Genomic DNA, 23,295 nt, shown 5'->3' with positions numbered 1-23,295 from the left:
GAGTGTGACTTTCCAAAGTGCCTTTTCTGTGTGGTTTTGGTTCTGAGGCAAGGCCAATGTAAATTGCTGTGATTTTTACAAACTCATGCGCAGTGAAGAAAAACCAAAGCCCCGTGACACACACTTCTGAGAAGTACACTTGGTGCAAGAACGGTGAAACCACCTTGACATGTTCAATATGCATAGCCATGTTAAACCATGCTAAGTGTTAAACCCAAGGGGTTTGGTTATGGAATAAGCCTCTGATGCAAGAGGCCATGTTCAGTAAAGCCATGTGAAATGCCCAAATGTGCTGTTGTGTGTGTTTTGGAATGGAGGTCGGGGGTGTTTTGCCAGAAAGGGAGGTCCATTTCTGCCATCTGTCTAGAAATAATGCCCAAATGTCCTCCATTTTGATCATGCCTAAGAAACAGGCATTTATATTAACATTTAAAAAAAAAATCAATTTTTTTGTGTGTCCTCCATTTTTTAAAAATGTGTCCTACATTTGGGAAAAAAAAAGACTGTCCTACATTTGTCCTGGTTTGGAGGTCCTGACTTATGGCAACCCTCTCCTTGGGTCAAAAAGTGGCATGACAGGATGCATTTTAAACAGCTGCCCAGCATCATAACAGAGGGTTCTCAATTTTCCAGGAGGACCCAGAGCAAATAGTGAGTTTATTTAAACTGTTATAAGGAGCTAAATAGTGGGTTTAGTGCTGAACTGGCCAGACATCATCTGGACTGTTCACAACAGAACCAGGGATTGGGCCCTGCATCATCCGGACTCTCCACCGAGAAGATGAGAAGAGGGTCCTGTGTGGGCAAGCCCTTGGTCAAAGTATGTACTGTAGTCTAATGTGGACTATTCTGTCTTTCCTCCTTGCAGGCAGTAGGGGACAGAAGGGGCTGTCTATCCTACTTAGGATGAAGGACTGGTGACATCTTGAGAAAGTGAGAGGAGCCACACCAATTCAAGGATGCCCGCCCTACACTACTCATTCTCCAAGCGTGTACCCTCCTCATGCCAAAAATACAATTGCTCCAGAGATGTGTGTAATAATTCCCAGCCATTTAAGTAGAAATTGTAGCAAGAAAAGAAGACATAAAAAGAATGAACATTCGCAGGTTTTAGTAAATCAGCTAAGTTAGGGGGGGAATGGAAGATGCTTCACTGTAGAATCTGACCTACCCTTTCTCCACAAATAATAATAACAAAAGGATCCGGCAGTTAAATGAAATTTACTATCAACTCTATACTCATAAACTGTTTTTCAACTTGTATTCCCCTTGCAAGCAATATAAATTATTTTGGTTGGACTTTATAATTCTCCAACAGATTCACTCCCTGGGAGTTACTGTCAACAAAGGAAAAATATGTCAATGCATTTCTTAAACACTCTCAAAACTGTGTCATCTTTCTTGTCTACTAAAAGAAGTTTGACACTCCTAGCAGAATGGCTGACATTAAAAGAAGCAGAGAATGCTATCAAAGAAAGACAATTTGGTATTTGTCTCTTGAATCTTGACATGTACCAATGGAATGGCACCAAAATTTCTATTCTTCCTGTAGAGGAAAAAAGCTTAAAATGAATGCACCTACTACACTGCAAAATAATAGTAGTTTAAAACCACTTTAATTGTTATGGCTCCATCATATGGGACCCTGCGATTTGTCGTTTGGTAAGATGCTTATAATTTTCTGTTGTAGTTTAAGGGCAGTGCACTAAAGCTCTCTAGCTTACTTTACCAAGCTACAAATGCCTTAATTCTAAGCACAGTTGTAACAGTCACATATCACTTTAACTGCTATGACAATTAAAGTGATATCAAGCTGTTATAATTGTGCTATGTTGACACACTCTAAGTCACCAAGTAACCTGCTTACATTCAAGATTGTCTAACTATAATCCAGTGATCTTTGGTGGCTTATGAAATTTCATGTGACCTCTCCTGTAGATCATGGCCTGCCCTGCTAACTACCATCTCTACTTTTGTGTTTTATTCTTCAGAGCTGTGGAAACATTTTGTCACAATACATACTGCAGTTTAACTTGGAGGATGGAAGATTACTGCCAGCTCAGTCAGCAGTGCCAGGGCAGGATCCTTATGGCCAACCTCACTCTTCTTCCCAAGCATTAATTTGTAAAAGAAACTGAAAATCTAATCAAATCTTTCTTAGCATCAGCTTGATTCCCTGTTATCACTCCATGGCAAGTCTGAAAGACAGAGCAAGGGACTTGTGTGAACACCAGTGAGGCCTCATATTTCTAGCCCCTTTTAAATCATCTCTCCGCTGGGTAAAGGCACTCTCTGTTGAGGTTATAAACCCTAAGAGGATCAGCCTCAGCATTACACCTGGGGCAAGCTAAATAAAAAAAGGTCACCGGTGCTTTTTAAACATGGACAAAAAAGCAGTAAAACGTGTTTGGAGAAAAAAAATCTGGCATTAAATCATGACTTTTTGCCTGGCTCGCCTCATTAAAAGTGGCCTTTTGGAAGGTAAAATTATCATTGTAAGCGATAAGATCTTTAAGAAAATAATTCACGGCTTCTTCACCCTTTAATATGATAGCCGCCACCGGCTAATTTTTTTCTTAATGGCAACGAGGCCATCAATCTTGTCCAAGTCTTGCTCTCACCCTCACTTCCCTCCCCTGGCACCTTTCTATGCAAGCATATTTCCCACTCTGCTCAAAGGAACAACTGCTTTTCTTTTCTGTTTCTGCTGCAATGATTTCTAACTTGACAGATACCCCTTCGAAGAACAAATTTAGAGCAAAACCTCTGTTTCAAAATATGGGGGAGATCATGGGCAAAAAGCAATACTGGAGAAAATGAAATTAAGGAATTAGTGCAGCTAGTTCAGTGAGGAATGCACTTTTGGACGGATCTGCCCAAGGAAAAGATGAGGCATATCCTTTAGTTCAGGCTGGCACATCCCTAAGTAGCAACTCTAGTAAGCCCTAAACTAAGCTGAGGATCACTTCCCATACCAGGATCACTTAAGCTCAGGATCACTCCCCACATCAGTCCTATAGAAAGCTAATCGAAAGTAAATTCCGCTGCATTCAATGGGTCTGGTAATTAGCCTTGGTTGCCTTGGTGGATGTCCTAAACTGGGAATTGGATGGGGAAATAATTTCCTATTGGTCCTCATAGATCTTTCAGTGGCATTTGAGAACATTGATCTTCTGGGTCATTTGGCTGATATGGGACTTGGGGGCATTGCTTTGCAGTGGTTCTGGTCTTTCTTGGCTAAATGTTCCCTGAGGATGGTGCTGGAGGACTGTTGTTTAGCCTTTTGGCCATTAGCCTGTGGGCTTCCACAGGGATCAGTGCTATCTCTTACTGTAGATTACTGTAATTTTATCTACAAAAAGCCACTGGGATCTTTGTCATCAGGAGCTTTAGGGTTGGGTATAATCAGTATACTGATGGTACCCAGCTCTATCTCTCCTTTACAACTTGAGGCTGTGGTAGCACTGAATCATTGTCTGGATGGCAGTAAAGGACTGGATGCAGGTGAACAGAGGTGAGGTTAATCCAGATAAGATGGAAGTGCTGCTACCTGGGATTGGGATCACAACCTGCTCTGGATGGGGTTGCTCTCCCTCTGAAAGATCAGAGATCATAGTTTGGGGGTGTTCTTGGACCCAACACCGCTCCTGGAAAGTCAGGTTACTGCGGTAACTAAGAGTGCCTTTGGCTGGTGCACCAGTTGCACTCTTTCTTGGAGAAGGTGGATCTGACCACAGTGGTTTGTGGTTTAGTTACCTCTTTATTAGACTACTGTAATGTGTTCTATGTGAGGCTGCCCATGAAAAGTGTTTGGAAGCTGCAGCTAGTGCAAGACTAGTACACATTTTAGAGAACGTATAACACCAGTCCTGCAAGAACTACACTGGCTTCCATTTTGCTTCTAAAATCAATTCAAGGTAATAGTGTTGACCTACAAAGCTCTAAATGACTTGGGCCCAGGATATCTAAAAGGCTGCCTCCTCCCATATGACCCTGCTAGAAGCTCACAACAGTCTCCCAACACCTCATAGTTAGGTTGGTGGGTACCTGTAACAAGGCTTTCCCTGTAGTAGTGCCTCCAGTATGGAACTCCATACCTAAGGAAGTTAGGTTGGCCTAATCTCTTTTAAGCTTCTGGTGGGCAGTGAAAACAATGCACATGCAAATCACTCCTGCCTTCCCAGGTTCACACAGTATATATATACCCAACTCCTTTCCAGGCAAGCATTCTCTGAACATGCCAGCCACAGATGCTGGTGAAATGTCAGGAAGAAACTCTTCTAGAACATGGTGACATATCCCGAAAAAACCCACAAAAAACTATAGATGCTGGCCAAGAAACCCTTCAACTTCACATTGAAAGCAATGCTGTTTTCATATAGCATTCATTTTTTGAAACTGCTGTTTTAACTGTTGCAAAACTGGGTTTTAGGATTGTTTTTAGATCATTTTTAATGAGTTGTTAAAGAGTATTTTAGTGTGTTTTTAAAATGTTTTTTCTTTGTATTGTTTTAATAGTTTTTTATTTGTTCATTGGCTCAGGAACTCTTGTAGACGGGGAAGCAATACAGAAATACTTTAAATAAACAATAATATATATAAGAGTGCAACCTCCATGTTGTTATATGGAGGAATTGTTACATTAACCACAAAATGAGCTCATAATCCAATTAGTTAATTTTTATGGCAGGATTGTCCAATAGTTTTTCTATTAACAGGACTGGAGTCCTTATAAAAATTAAATTAAACAGGGTTTTTTTTTTTACATTTTTGTGTACTAATAAACTGAACTAACTTTTTCTAGGTTGTATTTTTGTCCTGTTCATTTGTTTACTCAGTGCTGCATTTACTTTTCCCATTGCAGGATGGCTGAAAATCAAAAATTACACAGTACTGTACTGTAATTTCTGTAGAAGCCAAAAAGATACACACACGGATTAATAATTAATCCACCCAACAGCATCTGTGTATAAAGCTGAGGCTCCTTTAGTACTATGCCATTTGCTAAGGTGGCAACAGTCCAACTTAGATTTCCCTTTGTAACTTGCAAGTTATAAATATCAAAATAAAGCTGAATGGTGCAGTTCAAGAAGTACAGTAATAAGCTACTTCCTTAATTTTTTTTCTGACAAGGGCATTGACATGCAGCACATATTCCAGTTGCTTCAATTATTCTATTCAGCTGAACTTTAATACTGAATTTAAACCCTTTATTCCTTGTATGCTGTGCCTTAATTTTTTGAGGGTAAGGTTGATGGCAAATACTGTTCTATTACCCATTTTGTAAACTACTCTGGGAGAAATGTATTAGACAGAAAGACAAGACAAGTCAAAGAAACAAACAAATGGATATTGGGGTCATTCCTACTGCTTTGAATATTGTACTCAATGAGCACTAGCCTTAGAATGAATTTACACAATCACTGTCTGGAAAGCCAGCTGAGTTTTAATAAAGAAACACAGAACCAGTTAGTTTTATGTTACTTATGATTAAATCCTCTAAAACATTTGATATAAACAAAGATCAGAGTTTGACATTCCAATCACAAATAATTCTAAAGCTGGTTAAAGCTGGGAGTGAAAGAGGTATGATCTATTAGCTTATGCTCATGGCAGAAGGTTCAGAAAACCTCTCTGCTACAAAGAACTATGCAAATTAAAACCTTTTTTTGAAACAAACAAACAGCTGCCCACATGCACCCTAAGGAAAAGGCAGGCAATGTGCAACTTCTATCAGCACCTGTCTGCAAAGCGAACTGCGAGGAATACTGGGAACTGCAGTCCAATAACATCAAGAAGGCCAAAATCAGCCTACCTTTGCTCCAAATCCACTTGTCAGTTCCCACTAGAGTACGTCTACTAAATCAATGGAATTTATGGAATTTTTGACTTATTCCATTCCCATTGATTCCAAGGGAATTTGAATAAATTCCCAAGTGTTTGGGACTAACAACTGGATTTTGATTCAGGCTACAGAACTGAGAATACATCATTTACTTAGGTGCATTTATGCTACATTTTAAAGTATTTCATTGGTTATGCATGCCAGTGCAATTTTTTTTAATATCATATACACAGGGATTTAAAACTAGCAGATTCTTATTCCATGTATACATAATAAAATACTTTTTTCCTGAAAAGATAGGGGGGGGGGGGGGAAGTAATGTATGATATAGCCATCAGCCTTCTGAATTTGGAGTATATGACCGGCCCAGCAAAACGATTCTATAAATAATACTGCTAAGCGAATAACTACCCTCAGTCAGTTAGCAAAGTGAAATAAAGGATACCTCCAATTTGTGTTCTTTTCAAGAAAGAAATTGTTCATGGGCTCGGATGCTCTAAAATAAGTTGTTTATCAATATCACTAAGTAAACAGTTACCAGCTTACAGAAACCCTGCATCCTTATAGAACACTGCTGTTGTGTATGAACAAAGGAAAAGGCAACATGTTGTAGATGCTTGCTTAGGGAGAAGATGAAAGAAGTATGTCTTGTAGTGGGCTGGTAGCTTCCAGGTCCACTCCAGGTTTTAAGTCCAAAGTTTAAAGAACATATCCAACATATCCAAGATGATGAACACAATCCACCAAATAGGTTCAGTAACTTGGAGAGCACCTTGAAAGTACTAGCTAAAACTGTCCCATTGAAACTGGAGCCACAGCTACCAGCTGCTACTGCTCTTATAGGAGTGAGCAAATGAAAGGAGAGATCAAAAGATGCTTTATGGCAAACGTAACAGGAATATCCGGGAACCTTCTCAATTAATTACTGCTACTCTTCAGCAAGGAAAGGAGATAGGAACCACTGATAAAAGGCAAGGCAAGGCAAGGAGGATCTTCCTGCATATCTGCCATGTGGTTTTATACTGTTTTTGGATTATTTTAATCTGTTTTGAATTTTTATTGTAATGGTTTTTTTAAAATTATCTTTGAGCTGCTTTGGGTCCCTTCTGGGAGAAAGGTGGTATACAAATGAAATAAATGAATGTATGAATGAATAAAATAAAATGAAGGCTGTGTCAAGAAAGAGAACAAAAATGGGTGTTCAGCAACTCACTTCTCTCCACCTGTTCTGCCACAGAGATTTGTTGTAGGAACCAGAGCGTAAGGAAACTGTTGCTAATTCAGTTTATGCACCCATAAACTTACATAATGTAAATTAGGGACAAAATCAATATATGGTGATAGAAATTGATGCTGTGAATGTGCCTACACCACAGGGATGGGCAACTGAGGAAGGAATGAGTACCATTTTTATGCCCACATCTCTGGAAGTTGCAGTGTTGAACTTAACACAAGAAGTAAAATCACTTCTGGTTTCATTTTTGGCTGTTTTCGAGGAAGGATTTCCTAAGGAATTATGGAGATTTTGCACAGATTTTGAACCATTTTTGTCAACAACACTAACCAAAAATATACTTTAAAAAACAGCTTAGGGAGCTATGGCCTTTTGGACATTAGAGATTGCAAAATGGATCCCCATAGCCTACCTGTGCTGTGGCCCACATTTTCCCCATTCCTGCTCCACCAAACCCTTCTTTATATGCAAGATCGGCCTCCTGTATGTTTGTGTTCATTGAAAGCAGATGCAAATATTCTGGAATGGGTATATCTGTGGCATATCTTTCTATGTTAGTCCAAGGTTGGGCAAGAGGAACATTGAGATTTGTTCATAGATTTTGCTCACAGATATTGTAAGGTGCTTTAAACCCCATATTAGGAAAAATGCAGACTATAAATCAAATAAATAAATAGATCCCCAGAAGATTTGCAAGTCAGAATTCTATGATTCTATGATTAGTTTTTGATTGTTTAAACACAGAATCAAAAGAGTCCCTCTTTCCTAAATAGAACTGAAGAACTCTAATCTTTACTAATTCAGATATATATTTGTACTAATATATGCAGGGGAGCCTAAATATCCCAAATGCAGCAGATCCTGTCTGATCTTGGAAGCTAAGCAGGGTTAATACAGTCCACTCTTGCCTTATGCGGGGGATCTGTTCCAGACCACCATCACTCCATGTAAGGCAAAAAGCACGTATGCTTGAGTCCCATTAGGTTTAATGAGCTCATGCATGCCATGTGGCTGGTTGCATGCACCACTCTCTCAATCTCCTGGTGGCTTCCGCGTAAGCTGGAAGCCGTCTATAACGAGCCCGTATATGGCGTGGGCTCACTGTACTGTGTTTGGATGGGAGACCACTAGTGATTACTAGATGCTGTAGGCTATATTTTAGAGGAAGGAACTGGCAAAACTGCCTCTGAATATTCCTTGCCTTAAAAAACCCTATGAAATTCATGGGGTCATTATAAGTCGACAGATGACTTGAAGGCACACACATACACAGTATATGCAGAACATACCTATTTCATTAATGGGAAAGCAGGAGATAATGGACTCCTTTCCTTGTATCTGGAGCTGGTTGGTAGATTTCTTTGTTCTAGTAGAAAACATAGTTTTTGCAAGCTTGAAGTCTGTTGATGGATGTACTAGGTGAATGAATGTGTCTTTATGATCACCTTATATATAGGAAGTGTTCATGCATGACCACTGATGCAGAGATACAGCTGCCATACATTTCTGTCCCTACATAAACATGGTAGCCCTGAGGATAAGAGTGGGAGGGAGCATAAGGGGGACACATGTGATCTGGATGTAGCCCTTCCCCCCATCTCTCAACCAAGAAAATGCATCAAAATTACAGCACATGCTTGTTGCCACTTCTCCCAGCCATACCTACCTCCTTCTTGTCTAAGAGACAGGTCAGAAGTCAGCACTGGGAAGCGGTGAGCCGGCAGCAGTGACACTCTGTTTCCTTTCAAGGCCACCCATTTGAGACTATTAAGTGCTGGGCTCCTGCTTTTTGATAGCCCCGAAAACACAGGCAGTTTATTTCTCTTAAACAATCAATCACAGCTGCTGTCAGTACAACAAATACCCTAACCCTGCTTTTTACATCTCGCTGTGGCCTTTCTCTTCTCTCCTCTGCAAAGTGTTTCCTGCTTGATGCGTTGGACTTTAACTCTGCCATCTAAATAGGTACTTATCACTTAACATGGAGGTGATAGCTTGACATGTTTTCTGTCTCCTGCCCTCCCTGTGTATGGTGGGGAAGCAGTCAAAGTGTTGCTAATAGCTGTTATCACTTGGGAACTGTAACCCGAATGCAATGAGTGATACCAGCCATCACTGTGCTTTTATAACAGCACCAGTGGTAGCAGCATTCCAAGACATGAGCACTAGTATCTTTTATTCTCTGATGCTTTTCCAAGGGCCAGTAAACTCAGAAACTCTCATTGTCTCTGTTTTGGGTCTGCTTCTAGGATGATCACAAGAGCATTTAATTAGAGGAATGCTTAATAAGATGAACAAACTTAAAATGTATGGATTTTGGCTATTTGATTCTTTGTGTTACATCACAGGCTAGTGCAGTGCCTCTGATGCCTCAAAGGCTGATGAGGAAGGAAAGGATATGCTCAAGATTACATGTTGCTGGATGAGGACCACATTTAACTTTGCCTTTCATAGCAGAACCAATAACACAGGAAGCTGCCTTAGCTCTCTGGTCTCTTTAGCTCAGCACTGCATTCTGGTTGGCCATGTTCTTAGTTCTAAGGCAGGATTCTGGAGACTGAACCTGGGATGCTTTGCAACAAAGCATGTGGATTATTGCTTGACCTCAGTGCTTCCTCCATAGAAGGGTCCGTCTAGTTCTAAACTTGCTACCCTGATGGGTAGCAGCTCATTCACAACCCTAACTGCAGATGCCAAGGCTTGAATGTGGAATCTTGTGCATGCAAAGCATGTCTGCTGCCAATGAACTATGGCAACTTTCCTAAAACTTAAAGAAGGTGCTATTTTTCACTCAGATATTTGCAGAGAAGTTGGACTTATACCTCATTTGAGGCTACAATAGACTGATAATCTGTCATATTCACTCTATTTCTTGTGAATTTTGTGAATTTTCAAGTGTGTGGTACTTTGAAAAGATACAGTAGCTTATGTAAGGAAAACAAAAGAATAAAGAAAAGAAAGAAAAGAAAGAAAGAAAGTTCTGCTTCTAAATCCATTTAATTGGAAATAAAACTCATTGATTTCAATAAAGTTTACTTCCTTTAAAGTATTTAGGATCAAAGCCTTTGTTGACATATTTCCAGACTTAATTACATCTAACCAATCTCCTTCCCAATACCTTCTCCCACATGAATACCAGCCTCAAGTGCTGACATATTTCAAATCTACATGGACAGTTCCTTGGTTTCCCCCTCTCCCCTACAGACACAATGAGAAGAATTAATTATTAATCTTTTATCATCTATCACTTACACAGATGAAGCCCTGAGGTGTTTTGTGATTTCCCCAAGGTCATCATAGAAGTATATGGCAAAGCTGTTACTGCGGATCCAAGACTATAGGCCATGAAGTCTAGGTATGTAGTACTTTTCCAAGCCTATACTTGAAGAGAAAAATCAAAGCAGATTGTGCTTTGTAGAGTAAGATATCTAGAAACAATCTGAACAAACACTTTAACCTTGGAGAACTTGAATAATAAGACCATCAGAGGCAACACTGATATTAAAATCTCTGCACTGGCTACCAATTAGCTTCCGGGCCCAATATAAAGTGTTGGTCATTACCTTTAAAGCCCTATATGGTTCAGGCCCGAGTTACTTGAAGGAACGCCCCGCACACTCAGAACATCTGAAAAGATATTATTAGAGTACCCAAAAATCAGACTGAAATCGACCTATGATAGAACATTTACTACTGCTGCTCCCAGACTTTGGAACAACCTACTGGAAGAAATCCGTTGTATAAATACCCTAGATGCTTTTAAGAAGGCACTTAAGATGGATGTCTTCCGGTGGTCCTATCCATTTGATCCACCATAACTGAACCTAGGTAACACTCTACCTCCATTACTCATATATAGGTATGGATTTGTATCAATTTTATTAAATGTTGTCTTATTAATTGATTGTTGTAATTTTAGATAAATTTGTGCTTATTGTAATAGTGATTTTATCTGATGTACTCCCGTCTCGATCCATGGGGAGAGGCGGGAAATACAAATAAAGATTTTTTTATTTTTATAACAATGCAGTGATAAAACTGAGGTGTGGATGGAAAATCACAGAATGTGAGCTATAGTCCCTTAACAATCAGGCTGGAAACCTTAGTTTAATTGCCAAAATGAGTATTAACTAATGGTTCTGATCAAACACTCACTGGACCAGATAGCTAGGGAAAAAAGATACTACATGGGCCCACTGTATTGGTAGGCTAGCAATTTGCAGGTTCAACTGCCCATGGATCACCACACACCATATTATTCAATGGTGGTGTGTTCAAATGGACAAGCTGGCACAGATGTGCACACATTGCTTCCTACTGAATAATATGTGGCAAAACTGTCTGTAAAGCCCCCTGGAAATGAACTCCCACAGATGGGAAGGGTCAACTGTAATTTTAAAATTTGGGAATCTATTGATAACAAAGATAGCCTCACCTAATTCATAGACATTACATTGTCTAATTGCAACTCTATTTCTGTTCCTAGAAACACAGTTATTATTTTTTGATACTTCAAGGATAGATAACTTGGTGTGTGAAGCCCCATTAAGGTATGGACTGAAATCAGTTGATGCAGGGAAGATGAATGACGTTCACCTTTTTCTGTTAGAGGTAGAGAGAAGAAAGACTGTAGCACATGCCCTGTGTCACTGATTCTAAGAGAGACATATGGTCTGGCTTTCTGGAGTGTATCAACAAAGAGGAAGGACATGCTGCTTTCTTCCATTAGCCAGAAAAACAAAGACCGCTGCTTACTTCCTCTCTCTTTCCCAGGAAGAAACACCATGGCGAGGGGAAGATAAGTCGGTTTCTGCCACTAGGCAGAGAATGAGCAGCTGCAGGGAATCTCTTACTCTCACAAACTTTGCAAATAACTCAGCTCCTGTTTCTCTAGGATAACAGCTATGAGGAAAATTACACTTTAGCTGGAATGCTGTTGGTTACACACATGAGCATAACAATCAGTTAGTCCAGAATATGTATTTTCCTCAAGGTATCCACAGTGGAAGGAGACATACAATATCTCCTTGTTTACTGTCTTTTGTCACAAGTACACAATAGCTTTGTGTTCCCAGCCACTGTTGGAGTACAAGATGCTCCTTCTCTCCTGAGTGCTGAAGGGTAGCCAAGCCATACCTCAGTACATCCCTGAAGCCAATTAATAGGAAGATAAAGCTATGCACAGGAGCCTTGCATCACTCTGTTCTGTTGCTTATCTAAGGAGAAAACAGAAGAGAAGGAACAGCTTCTGCCTCCAGACAACAGCATAAGTAGGCTGGTAGAGATTTATGTTCTTGGCCAATGGTTTATTTATTTATTTGTTAGCATATTTTACATCCAACTTTTCTTTCATCGTGGAACTCACAGAATTCCCAGGTAGTGACTAGACTTGTGCCTGTCCAGCTTCAACAAGATAGTTGCATCCCATAGATCATGCCCTGGGATACTACATCCATCACTGGGCTGAGGAACAAGTACTTTCTTATTATTTTGCAGTGCTAAAAGCACTTGAAACAAGCAGAGTGTCTACGAGATACAACAGTTGTAAGTTTCCCTTTCAAGGAAGCTGAGCCATGGCAAGTTTGAATAGAGAAGCCATGGAATTAGTCAAATTTGCTATTTTACTCAGTGAAATCACTTACTGAAACCATGGCCCAGTACAGACTGCCCAAAAAGGCAACACCCTGGTTTGCTCTGCGAGGAAGCTGCAGCGGACAAATCGTACGGCTTCCTTGCGGAGCAAAAAGAACGCAGAAAAAGCGAGTTCTTTTTGTGGCGCCATAATGATGCCGCAGTGCACCAATGGCACACTCGCGATGTCATTATGGTGCTGCAACATGCGGACGCTAGGCATCCGTCGCGTCAAAATGGAGGCATCCATCTGTATAGGGTGCTGCCATTTTGACATACGTAAGAGACGCCCTGAGGCAACCCTAGCACATCATTAAGACGTTCCACGAGGCCCGTCTGTACCGGGCTCATCTTACTCATTAAAAAGCTCAAGGACCACGGTTCTATGCAGTCTTTGCCAAGAGTTCCCACTACAGTTCAGCAGGGAGATGTGGCAGCAGAATCAGTTCAAAACAAGGATCAACAGCTAAGAGCAAAGAGTAGGAAAACTGCATGAAGACTTCAGGCCTATGTAACAACACATCTCATGTACTTGCATAAACAATTGTGATTTTAGATGTCATATGCTGATCTAAGTGGTCCAGGATGTTTTGAAAGGATGTCATCAGAAAGAAATAGGGGGATTAGAGTATTCAGGAATGGTCTTTATATTGAGTAAAGGGTATATCAAGTGATGGTGAAGTTGGTGGTGAAAATTATCACAATGATGATGAGTGTAAATATGATAACCTGCCTTTCATCACTACAGTCAGAAAGAATGACTTCATTTGTACTAATGTTTTATTGTATAAGCTGATCCAGGGTAATGAATGACAGTTCCTTATGAAAAGCAACCAAGCAAATCATTAGCAATGCACTGTAAGGCATACAAGATTGTGGAGAAAATTAGTAAGAGAAGAAGGGGATGAAACTATAAAAATGTATCTAAATATACATAAATTCTACACACATAAAAACAATGAATGAAAGTATTTTTCAGCTGGCAGCAGCACCTAGATGTTTTGATCTCCTCTGTTCCTCTGTGATGGAAGGAAAAAGTAGAGAGCAATCTGGTTTTCACAAGGAAGAAATTACAAGAATTCAAATCTCTGTCAAACAGCTAAGAAATGGGCCAACATGGCTGCTGACAATTCTTGTAGCTTTCAATGAGAAGACTGTGGGATAAAGGGAGAGGGGGGCCTCTCTCATCCAATGTGTCAAAATGAATCTGTTGGAATTCTTTTATGTTTAACAAATACTGACATTCAGTAACCAAAACAAGGAAATAAATTATGAATCAATGAGAAAACATTTCTTCCATTTATATTAAATTTATGTCTTTTTATTTTTAGCTTACAACAAAATAAATTCAAATTATGGGTGCAATCTACCATCATCCTTCCACAGGCAAAAGTAGTTGTATATGATACAATGGCTATAGGGCTACATGGGGCCTAAGTAATGTAGAACTAGACCATATGTGTGTACTCTGTTTATTTAGGAGAAATGTGCAGACCTTCTGTTAAAATGTCATGGTTTGTGTAATGTCATTATACATTCTTTTGTGGATGTGACTGATGTTCAGTTGGCAAGAAGCAGGAGAAAAAGCTCCTATGCACTCTCTTCCATGTGTGTTTGCAGCTGAACATGTAAAACGACACTCTTATAGTTTCAAGGAAGTACCCCAAACATAGGCTAGTCTTTAGATATACAACTCTGAAATCAAACAAGGTACAATGTGCATTTGCTCTAGGAACCACTTTTGGTCATCACAGCTCTGTCCTATCTATTTTTTTCTCTTTCCTTTTTAGTTTCCATGTGCTGCTTCCTTAACAAATTGTGTCCTGAAGGCAGCCCCAAACTTTTATTTCATTCAGGGATAAATGAGGTGTGTGTATGTGTGGGGCTTTATTTTTGCCTGGCTTCACTTGTTTAGTTTTAGTCTTCTCTGTTTTTTCCAGAGACACTTTGCTCATTTTATTTCAATGTCAAAGTCCTTATTGAATACATCAATGCATGAAATGCATCAATAAATAACCCGTAAGTAGGTGCAGAGTACATTTCTCTTACCATTTAATAAGTACACAAAATCCTAACAAACTTGGAGGTCTTTAAAGGGAATAGTTTCCAGACTTAAATCCTGGCATGTTTTTTCCCTTCCTAGGAACAAGCTCTGGAAATAGTAACTCAGACTTCCAGAGCCTGGAAATTTTATGTTTTAAGACAATTCCAAGAATTCCTCAGCCACCTGGAGGATCCTGGGAATTATAATTTTAAAAGCCCCTAATATTTACATGCTTTGAGATTTAAACCAGTCTAAGAAGTAGATACCACTCTGCAAAAGTTTGGCTTCCAAACTCTTTGCCTTGTTATTAAGAACTATAGCACTTTTAGTAACATACAACAAACCAGTTCTTCAGACAAGTGCCACTTGAAAATGACAATTCTGAAGCTAAGTGTCTGAGAGAAGAATTCAAAAGATCCCTCCTTTTAATGTTCTTGGGTGGAGGGTAGGCAGGGAGGGGGGAATCCATGTGGTGCCAGTGAGTGATCTTGTTACACAGAATCCCTCAACTGTCCTGCCTTAATCCCCTCACTCAAAGCAAATGGGATTCTTTGTTGCTTGAAGATTCAAAGGCCCATCCCTGCTGGGAGAAAAAGCTTTTTCTGGTTATCTGGTGACTGTCCCTAACTCGCTGTATTTACCTCCATAGAGCTAATCTCCCTATTGAACTCCTCATCAGGCTTGGTGTTTGGGACAGATGAGTTATCTGCATCCAGCAATGAGCACAGGAATAATGCGCTAAACAAGAACTGCTTTTCAAGCTGCTCTTGCCCTTTTCGACTCCCTTGTGAGGCACAAAAGAAAGTGTGAAGATTTTTGATTTTTAATTGATGTGCTCCTTCCTCCCCAGACTCCCATGCTTACTTCTGTTGTGTGTGTTTCTTTCTAGGATCAGAAATATCAGCTCTTGATCTGCCAGAGCAGCAATAAGATAGTACAGGGCACTACACAAAGCACACAGCACACTCACACACACACCATTAGAAGCTTATGAAAGACTGAGTTTTCCACTTGGCCCTGCATTGACCATCAAGTACTCATCTGCTGAGGAATTGGAGCTGCTCTTTGTGCACATTTATATGGAAGTACTCATTCTAAGGCTGAACTAGCTGGGGGGGAAATGGGACACTGTTTTGGACAGAATCCCCTGAAAAGCAGTGCCCAGAATCACCTGAAAAGCATGGCCAGTGCCATACTAGCTGCTGAAGTCAGGGAAGTAACTGACTGAAAGAGTAACTTTTCTAATGTAAGTGCATCTTTATCCCTAACTCCCAAAAGACTGGGTATTAGAGCAAAAGCCAGCAGAACTGCTGTAGGCATTCTCTGGCATTTGACCAATTTAGGAATATTTCCCCTACATGAAGTTGAGAATTTAGAAGCTTTTATTTTCTTACCTTGGGGAGCAAAGTGCCATTGGCAATAAAAATCTAGAACTCTTGTAAAATTGTTGAATTTATTAAGCATTAAGTTTTAAGCACATCCACTTAATCCCTCCTTCCCTCTCTCTCTGTATGCACACATGTGTAAATCAGGTCAAAGAACGAATGTTTACAGGACTGCATAATTTGTGGGGTAAGGAAATTAACAAAATATAACTGAATTTGGCTTACTTACCTTGGGAGTACCTGGGGTCATGACATCTTTCAATATAGAGTTCTTACTGCCAAGAGAGAAAAAAGGAGTATCAGTATCACTAGGAATGTGTGCAAGAAAACCTCCTAAAGGAGGACTTTACATACCTTTGTTTGCTTAGAAAAGCCTTTTGATATAAGAGCCAAACTCTACTAAGTTCATCCTTTACATCAGGATGAAGGTTAGAAACATGTCATCATTAGACTGTACTGTACTCTGGCCTCCAGATATCCAACTTCCACTACAATCCCTATTACTGATTTTATTACATTTGTATCCTCCTTGTTGTGCAAGGAGCTCAAAGCAGCATTGTTGGCCACATAGCCCGAAAAACCCACAAAAACTATTGTTGTTATTGTTAGACTCATAGCAACACTGGGAAGCAGATCAGGCTGAAAGAGAATGACACCCAAAGCTGTCTTGTAAACCATGTTGCTGATTAAGAATTTGAATGTTGATTGGGTGACTTCTAACCCAAACTCTTGCTAATGTATCAAACAGGTGCTATAGTACAACTGCCTTATCCAGCCTTACACTAAGCATACAATCAGGTTTATTTTCTTCTTTCAGAAAAATATGCCCTCAAGAATCATTGATGGGCACCACACTGATATCAGATTGCCAAGTTGAAAACTGCCTTGTTACTCTGAAAGTGACTGCAACCCCACATGAAACAGGAGACTTAGCACCTCCAATATGCATCCACAGGAATCCCTTTTGAGGGAATTGGAAAACATAGCTGTGCAGTGGTATATAACTGTAATTCTCACATTTGGCATGTGCAGCTACAACAACTGGATCATTGTTCTTGTCTGTATGCTTTGTTCAGTCACATTTCATGATATTTAAAATCCTATTCAGAATAGCAGAAAAATCCTGGAAATGCAGCAACACAGAATTACAGCCAGTATGGTGTGGTGGTTTGAGTGTTGGACTATGGCTTTGGAGACCAGGGTTAGATTCCCAGCTCGGCCATAAAACCCACCTGGTGATCTTGGGCAAGTCACTTGCTTTCAGCCTCAGGGATGTTGGGATACATAGCAACTTCACATGCTGAAACCTTCTAGGGATATAATTGCATGTCTATGCCAGCTTTATGGCTTACTAACAGCTCTTCCTCATTTCCTGTTTACTAAGAGCACATGTCATCTTTTGTCCATTGAAAGAATCTCTTTGTCTTGTCTGGAGAAGCACACCCTCCCTTGTATGCTAAAGGAAACTTTCTTAAGAAGCATGTAGTCTAATTTTCTACCTCATCTTCTTTGCAACATGAGTTAGACCTATGTATAACTTCATACACATGATTTTGTAAGTAAACATGTTTATTTTCACTCTAACTAAAAGACTCTGTTTTAATATGGGGACACATTGGCTAGGAGATAAGTGGACCTAGTTTTCCTGCTCACCTATATTCCGCTGTGTTTGCTCTGCTGGTGAGATTAAACAATCTCTCCTACTTTGCTGGTTTTTCTAATAAATCTCAAGAAAGAAAAATTCCAACAGGGGAAGGTAATGGCAAACCTCCTCTGAACAAATCTTGCAAAGAAAACCCATGATAAGTTTGCCTTAGGGTTGCCATAAGTCAGAAATGACTTGAAGGCCTACAACAACAAAAACAATAACACAAGGAATTCTATCTGCAAACTCACTAGAGGCATGGTGGTCTCTAACGGAATTGCTTAAGGGCTTCAAAGGAGGGGAAGAAAACTAAGGGAGCAGACACAGGAACACAGTAGAACGGTCTCATAATTGCCACATTGGACATTTTTTGGCATCACTGTCCTTACCATAATATTGACAACTTCACATGACTTGTCAGGAAGGGGACCCAATGTTGTATTATCATTTCCCTTTCTCTTGGGAACACTGTCAGACTGTAGAGAGTAGCAATGAGGTCTGCATTATCTTTGGCTGGGGAAGAAGAAATTGCTACACTTGATCAGGATTTGGAGTTCTAGAGAGGCATCTGGACAGCTTATTTTACAGTTCACATTATCAGCCTTTTTTCCCCTTAACATCAACTAAAGTAATACAAATTTGCATTACTGAAATTTGAACTGTATAAACAGATTCAAGGTTTTTCTTGGAATGGTATATTTTAGGCCTTGTTGTATATTCTGGACTATAGCTAAAAACTAGAGTAAACACACAATCATTGCAGAATGGTGAAGCAACACATATGTAAATCTCATTGGTTAAATGTACATACTCTGATTGGGACAAGCAATTGGATTTGTGTGTGTGTTTTTAATTCCCAGATAGCAGTAAAGAACTCTGCTGACAGATATGGTGACTGAGCAGCAACAAGACTTGGTCTCCTAAGGTACCTAAGACTGGATTAGGCTTTAAGAAATCTGTATGCTAAGGTCTTGTCTGGACTGATAATTTCTGCTGCAGGATACCACACCATTTAATGCCTCTGCTTGATGTTTCTTGTTGCTTGTCTACCCAAACATGCTTCTGACTTTAAAACACCCTCCTCCCCCCCCCCCCAAAAAAAAACCCTCAGTAAAAAGGCAGAACATTTTAGTTCATTTGTGGGCATCTTGTTTGTGACGTGGGTTGTGGTATTAGATGTGGGTATATGTTACTTTTTTGCATCCCTTCTCAAGTTTGCTTCCAGACATGTTTCCAGATGTGCTACAATCTCTGCCTAGCCTACCTTTTTCCCCTGCTGGTTCCTTACAATTTTAAAATTATTTTAAAAATCTGTCTGTAACTAACACTATTACACTATTGCTATATAAACTTTCTTTGCACTTGCAGAGAGAAAAGAGAGAGAGAGTAGTACCTCCATAGCCAATTATAGTTGTAGTGCAATCCCGCTAAAGTTATAGAGAGAATTTTAAAAACAATAAAAATAGTTCTTTCTACAGGAGAGTGACATGTTAAACAGGGCTGAGGGGAATGAAACAGGGGCAAGTGTTAGTCTGCAACCGCACAAAATATTAACACCCACAGCTCACATTACAAGGCACAGTCCCCAAATTAAATGGATGACAGTAATGGGTACACCCATGATGTGCAATTCAACATGTACAGGACAGGGAAAAAGTGCTGCATTCAGACAAGGAGGAAAATGTTGTGGTAACCAATGGGAAATACAGGTAACTACCATAAACTGAGAGAAGAGAAACACCATTTAGATCTCATGAACAAAAATGGTAAGTACAGGAATTAAAACCACTAAGTCTCAACACATTTGACCAATTGGATGAGACCCATCTTTACTTTTCTTTTGTTTTTGACTGGGTAGACCTGCTGTCCAGATAATATCTTTTCACCTATCCCTAAAGCTAGCTGGTAGCTTTAATGTCAGTAGGGTAGTGAGGCTGCTCCAGATTTTAATCCAAACTTTAAAGAAGAGATCCAAGATGCCAAACCTATTTTTGGAGTAAGGTTCTGTACTTTGGATTGTTCCTTTAAAGTATGGACCAAACCTCACAGTAGACTTACCACCTCACCAGCATCAGATCCACCACTTACCATTGTCAGGGCTGAAAAATCACATTCTTCCCTTACCCCATGTAATGGCCCTTGGATAATCAGCTTATAGTCCATCCCTACTCTCAGCTTTCCCGGCAATACACAAAAGAAGTACATTCACAACAGGAAAGAAAGGTGTACCTGAGCATAATAAAAATGCCAAAATCGCTGTTACAGCAATATTTTTGTAGCCCAATTTCAAGGTTACAAAAATGTGCTTGCTTTCAAGATCATGAGTCCTTTATTAGGAAAGGTTTTTTTAAGTTTGGGGTAGGAAATAGGAGGAGAAAGCCTGACTAGTTACCAGCTAAACGAGTGTAACAATACTGGGCTAGTAGGCAGTCCTGTGTAATCCACCATCTCTCAGTAATAGCCAGTGTTGCCAATTTCTGGGGAATTCCCCGGAATCCAGGGAATTTACTTAATTTCTTTCCGGGGATTTTGACTGAATAATAATAAATATTGGGGAATTCTGGGGATTTTGGATTTTGGTAAAACATTTCAGGGAATATCTTCGAGGCTTGTTGGCAACACTAATAATAGCCCTGCCTCTTGTAATATGGGTATTTTATCAGCATGTACTGGCAAAGTAATTTTTAAAAAGCACTAAACCTGTGACTACTTTTTGTTTTGGGATATTCATTCCAATCTGTTATATTAAAATTCTAGATTCCTGAATATTTTGATACAGCAATTATCAAATCACCTTAAGAAAGACTCACTTCACCAAAAATGATTTTAATATTAATCAGTTCTTTTTCCAAACAAGGGTGTATCACTCATTGTTATGAAGTTATTGTCAGCTAAAAACACTGAAAAGCAGAAGATAACTATTTGCTTACAAAATGAATGAGCAGAATTGGGGCTGCATATTTTGCTTCATATGTTGGCTTAAATAAGGGTTAGAGATCTGCATTAAAAAAAAAAAAAAAACAACCACCAGGGAATCTGTAGATTAAGGTTTATTGGGGATGTGGGCTTCTCCCACAGCAATTACCTTTCTTAATATAAATTGTTGACATTTCTTTGTAGTTCATGCCATGCATGAGGCATTTGGAAATGGAATGGATTGCAGCCCTTGAAGTGAATTAATACAAAATATACAGGAATTAGAAATATTAGAACTCACACAGGACTGAGCTAGAAACACACACACAAAAATCGCTAAAATTAGATAGGCCTTTCTCCAGGCTATAGGAATTCCTTCCTTTTTTGGTTGGTTGATTTGTTAATTTCACTCCATTTCTATTTAACGGCTGGAAGGAGGTTCACACCAGGGTGATCCTCCCCCTTCCCACCCTCCCTGGAGCAAGATGCTTCAGATTTAATAATGCCTTTCACCCTCACTCGAGACAGGTTAAATTTGAAACAATTACATATCAAAGGCGACGGGGCGGGGAGACCCCACACTGTAATTTTTTTGGTTATTAAAGTAATCTCTCTCATGTAAATCTTCTTGCTAACATGCCACAAACAACATTAGGAAATAAATGATTTCCCCATGATTCGATTTACTGATACAAAGCACCTGTAACAGGCAAAAATGGGGCTCTGAAATATGTTACCCAAGCTGACATCTTGAGCTTGCAGGGTTCCTGCAGCTGGAGGTCCCTCTCCATAGCCTTGGGGGAGTGTGTGATGGATGGATGGATGGGTGAATAGGTGGAGGAGAGGAGGGTGGTTAGGGGAGGAGGAGGAAGATGGTGCAGAGAGAAGGAATTGTACTTAATAATAAAATTTGTATGCAAGTCGGCATCCCAAGCTAGGGATGACTGATCGGCAGCCAGAAAGTATTAAAAAGCCTTGCTAAACAGATGCTGACAATAGAACAAGACATATCAAATCAGATCTATTCCAGAAGCATTAATACACACACACACACACACACACACACACACACACACACACACACTCTTCTTTCCAATCACGGCAATATGGGAGACATCAATAAATTTTTATGAGACTTTTAGAAGATCAACATGCTACTGGATGTGACAAAAAAGCAATGTGGCTGTCATGTTCGCTTTGTCGAGGACACTTTAGCCCCAGATGTCGAGCTGTGGCAGCAGTGAGTAGAAATTGAATTTGGCTGGCTTTAATCTGCCTTTCATTGGCAGATGGCTTGGTGTTGCAAAATGAAGCAAGGAGGGTCGCTTGGAAGGTGTTAGCTCCTAGAGATTGCAAACCTCCTTGCAACCCCTGACCCTTATAAAAACAAACAAACAAGCAAACCCTACAAGGCTTTTTTTTCAGTCACAGACACCCCCCCATGGAAGAGTTGTATTCTCCCCCCTCACCATAGCCCCCCTTTTTTTTACTACAGCCAATGTGATTCTTGTTGTGATCAATGACCAACAACTGGACCCTTGTGCATGTTATAGGATGAAGGAAGATAAAATTATCCAGCTCTTATCAGGGGAGGGAAATGTGTATTTGTATTATAGACATTACATCTGGAAGGAACTACTTGGGACTGCAAAGTTACAGTATATAGTAATACCTTAGTTGTACTATTTCATAGTTTTGGCAAATTCTTCTGAAATGAATATCAACAGCAGTTTTTAAAATTTGCACTAGGCAGGATAAAATATTAGTTTATGCAGTTAGGGGCTTGACAGACCACCTAGAAAGGGCAGGCTGGAGCCGCCTATGTTTACTCCTGACAGAGGCTGCACCAACCAAACACCGTGGCCTCCGTCAGGACTTTTTAGTCTGTGTGGCGGGTGCCATGAGTGTGTCAATGGTGCACTAGCATGCAGAGATGACACACACAGTGCTGTGATGTTTAGATGCTGTACCACACTTGCATCATCATGGCGGCCCCCATGTGGGCAGGGCTGCACCATGATGGCACTGCCACCACACAGTATGGCTCGGGAGCATGCGGTCGCTCTGCAATCCCGAGTCCTAAAATTGGCCCCAGACCACCACTTTCTGGCAGTCTGTACCTGGCCTTAATCCTCTGCTTAAATATCCACAATGTGCTTTGTAACAGTCAACCAGTCCTTCCCTTCTGGTTCCAGGGAGGAAAGGAAGAATTAGGAAAATATTCCAAATTATACTGAGAATATTTGGGCAGGGGATTCGGTGTCTGATTCTATCTTGAGTGGCTGTGAAATATAAAGATTAACAACATATCCCAAAACTTCTTAGCTAGTGGTTATTCCAGATTAATTAACTTGGAGTGCAAAATGGGATTCAGAAGTAAAACAGTTTAACCAGGTCAGATCAAGGGCTTGACCAGCTTCCTATTCTCTCTAACATATTGGTTGCTTCAATGTAAAGACAAAAATTTAACATTGTGATGACTGTGATGAACTTCTGTACTTGAGTCCAAGACCATCTCAGTCTTCTTTTCTTAAATTTGAGACTCAAATCAGACTACACGTTTAAACATAAAGGAGTCTGAATACACAAATGTTG

The 23,295-nt window shown here is 40.0% G+C and overlaps 1 protein-coding gene across 3 annotated transcripts in view; it reads right to left on the bottom strand.

Moving 5' to 3' along the window:
- Nucleotides 1-23,295, bottom strand: part of RNF220 (ring finger protein 220) — a 373,850-nt gene that overhangs the window by 110,680 nt on the left and 239,875 nt on the right. For all 3 annotated transcript variants that reach the window (XM_089514994.1, XM_089514992.1, XM_089514993.1), the window contains one exon: nt 16,369-16,414. In XM_089514994.1, coding sequence (XP_089371120.1) covers nt 16,369-16,414 — 46 coding nt within the window. The remainder of the gene's footprint in view (nt 1-16,368; nt 16,415-23,295) is intronic.

The sequence above is a fragment of the Sceloporus occidentalis genome, unplaced genomic scaffold (genome assembly GCF_023333645.1).
Source record: "Sceloporus occidentalis isolate IW3139 unplaced genomic scaffold, rSceOcc1.0.p SCAF_3, whole genome shotgun sequence".
Classification (NCBI taxonomy): Eukaryota; Metazoa; Chordata; class Lepidosauria; order Squamata; family Phrynosomatidae; genus Sceloporus; species Sceloporus occidentalis.
The sequence above is the reverse complement of the archived record's forward strand: the minus strand, read 5'-3'. Positions and strand labels throughout refer to the sequence as shown.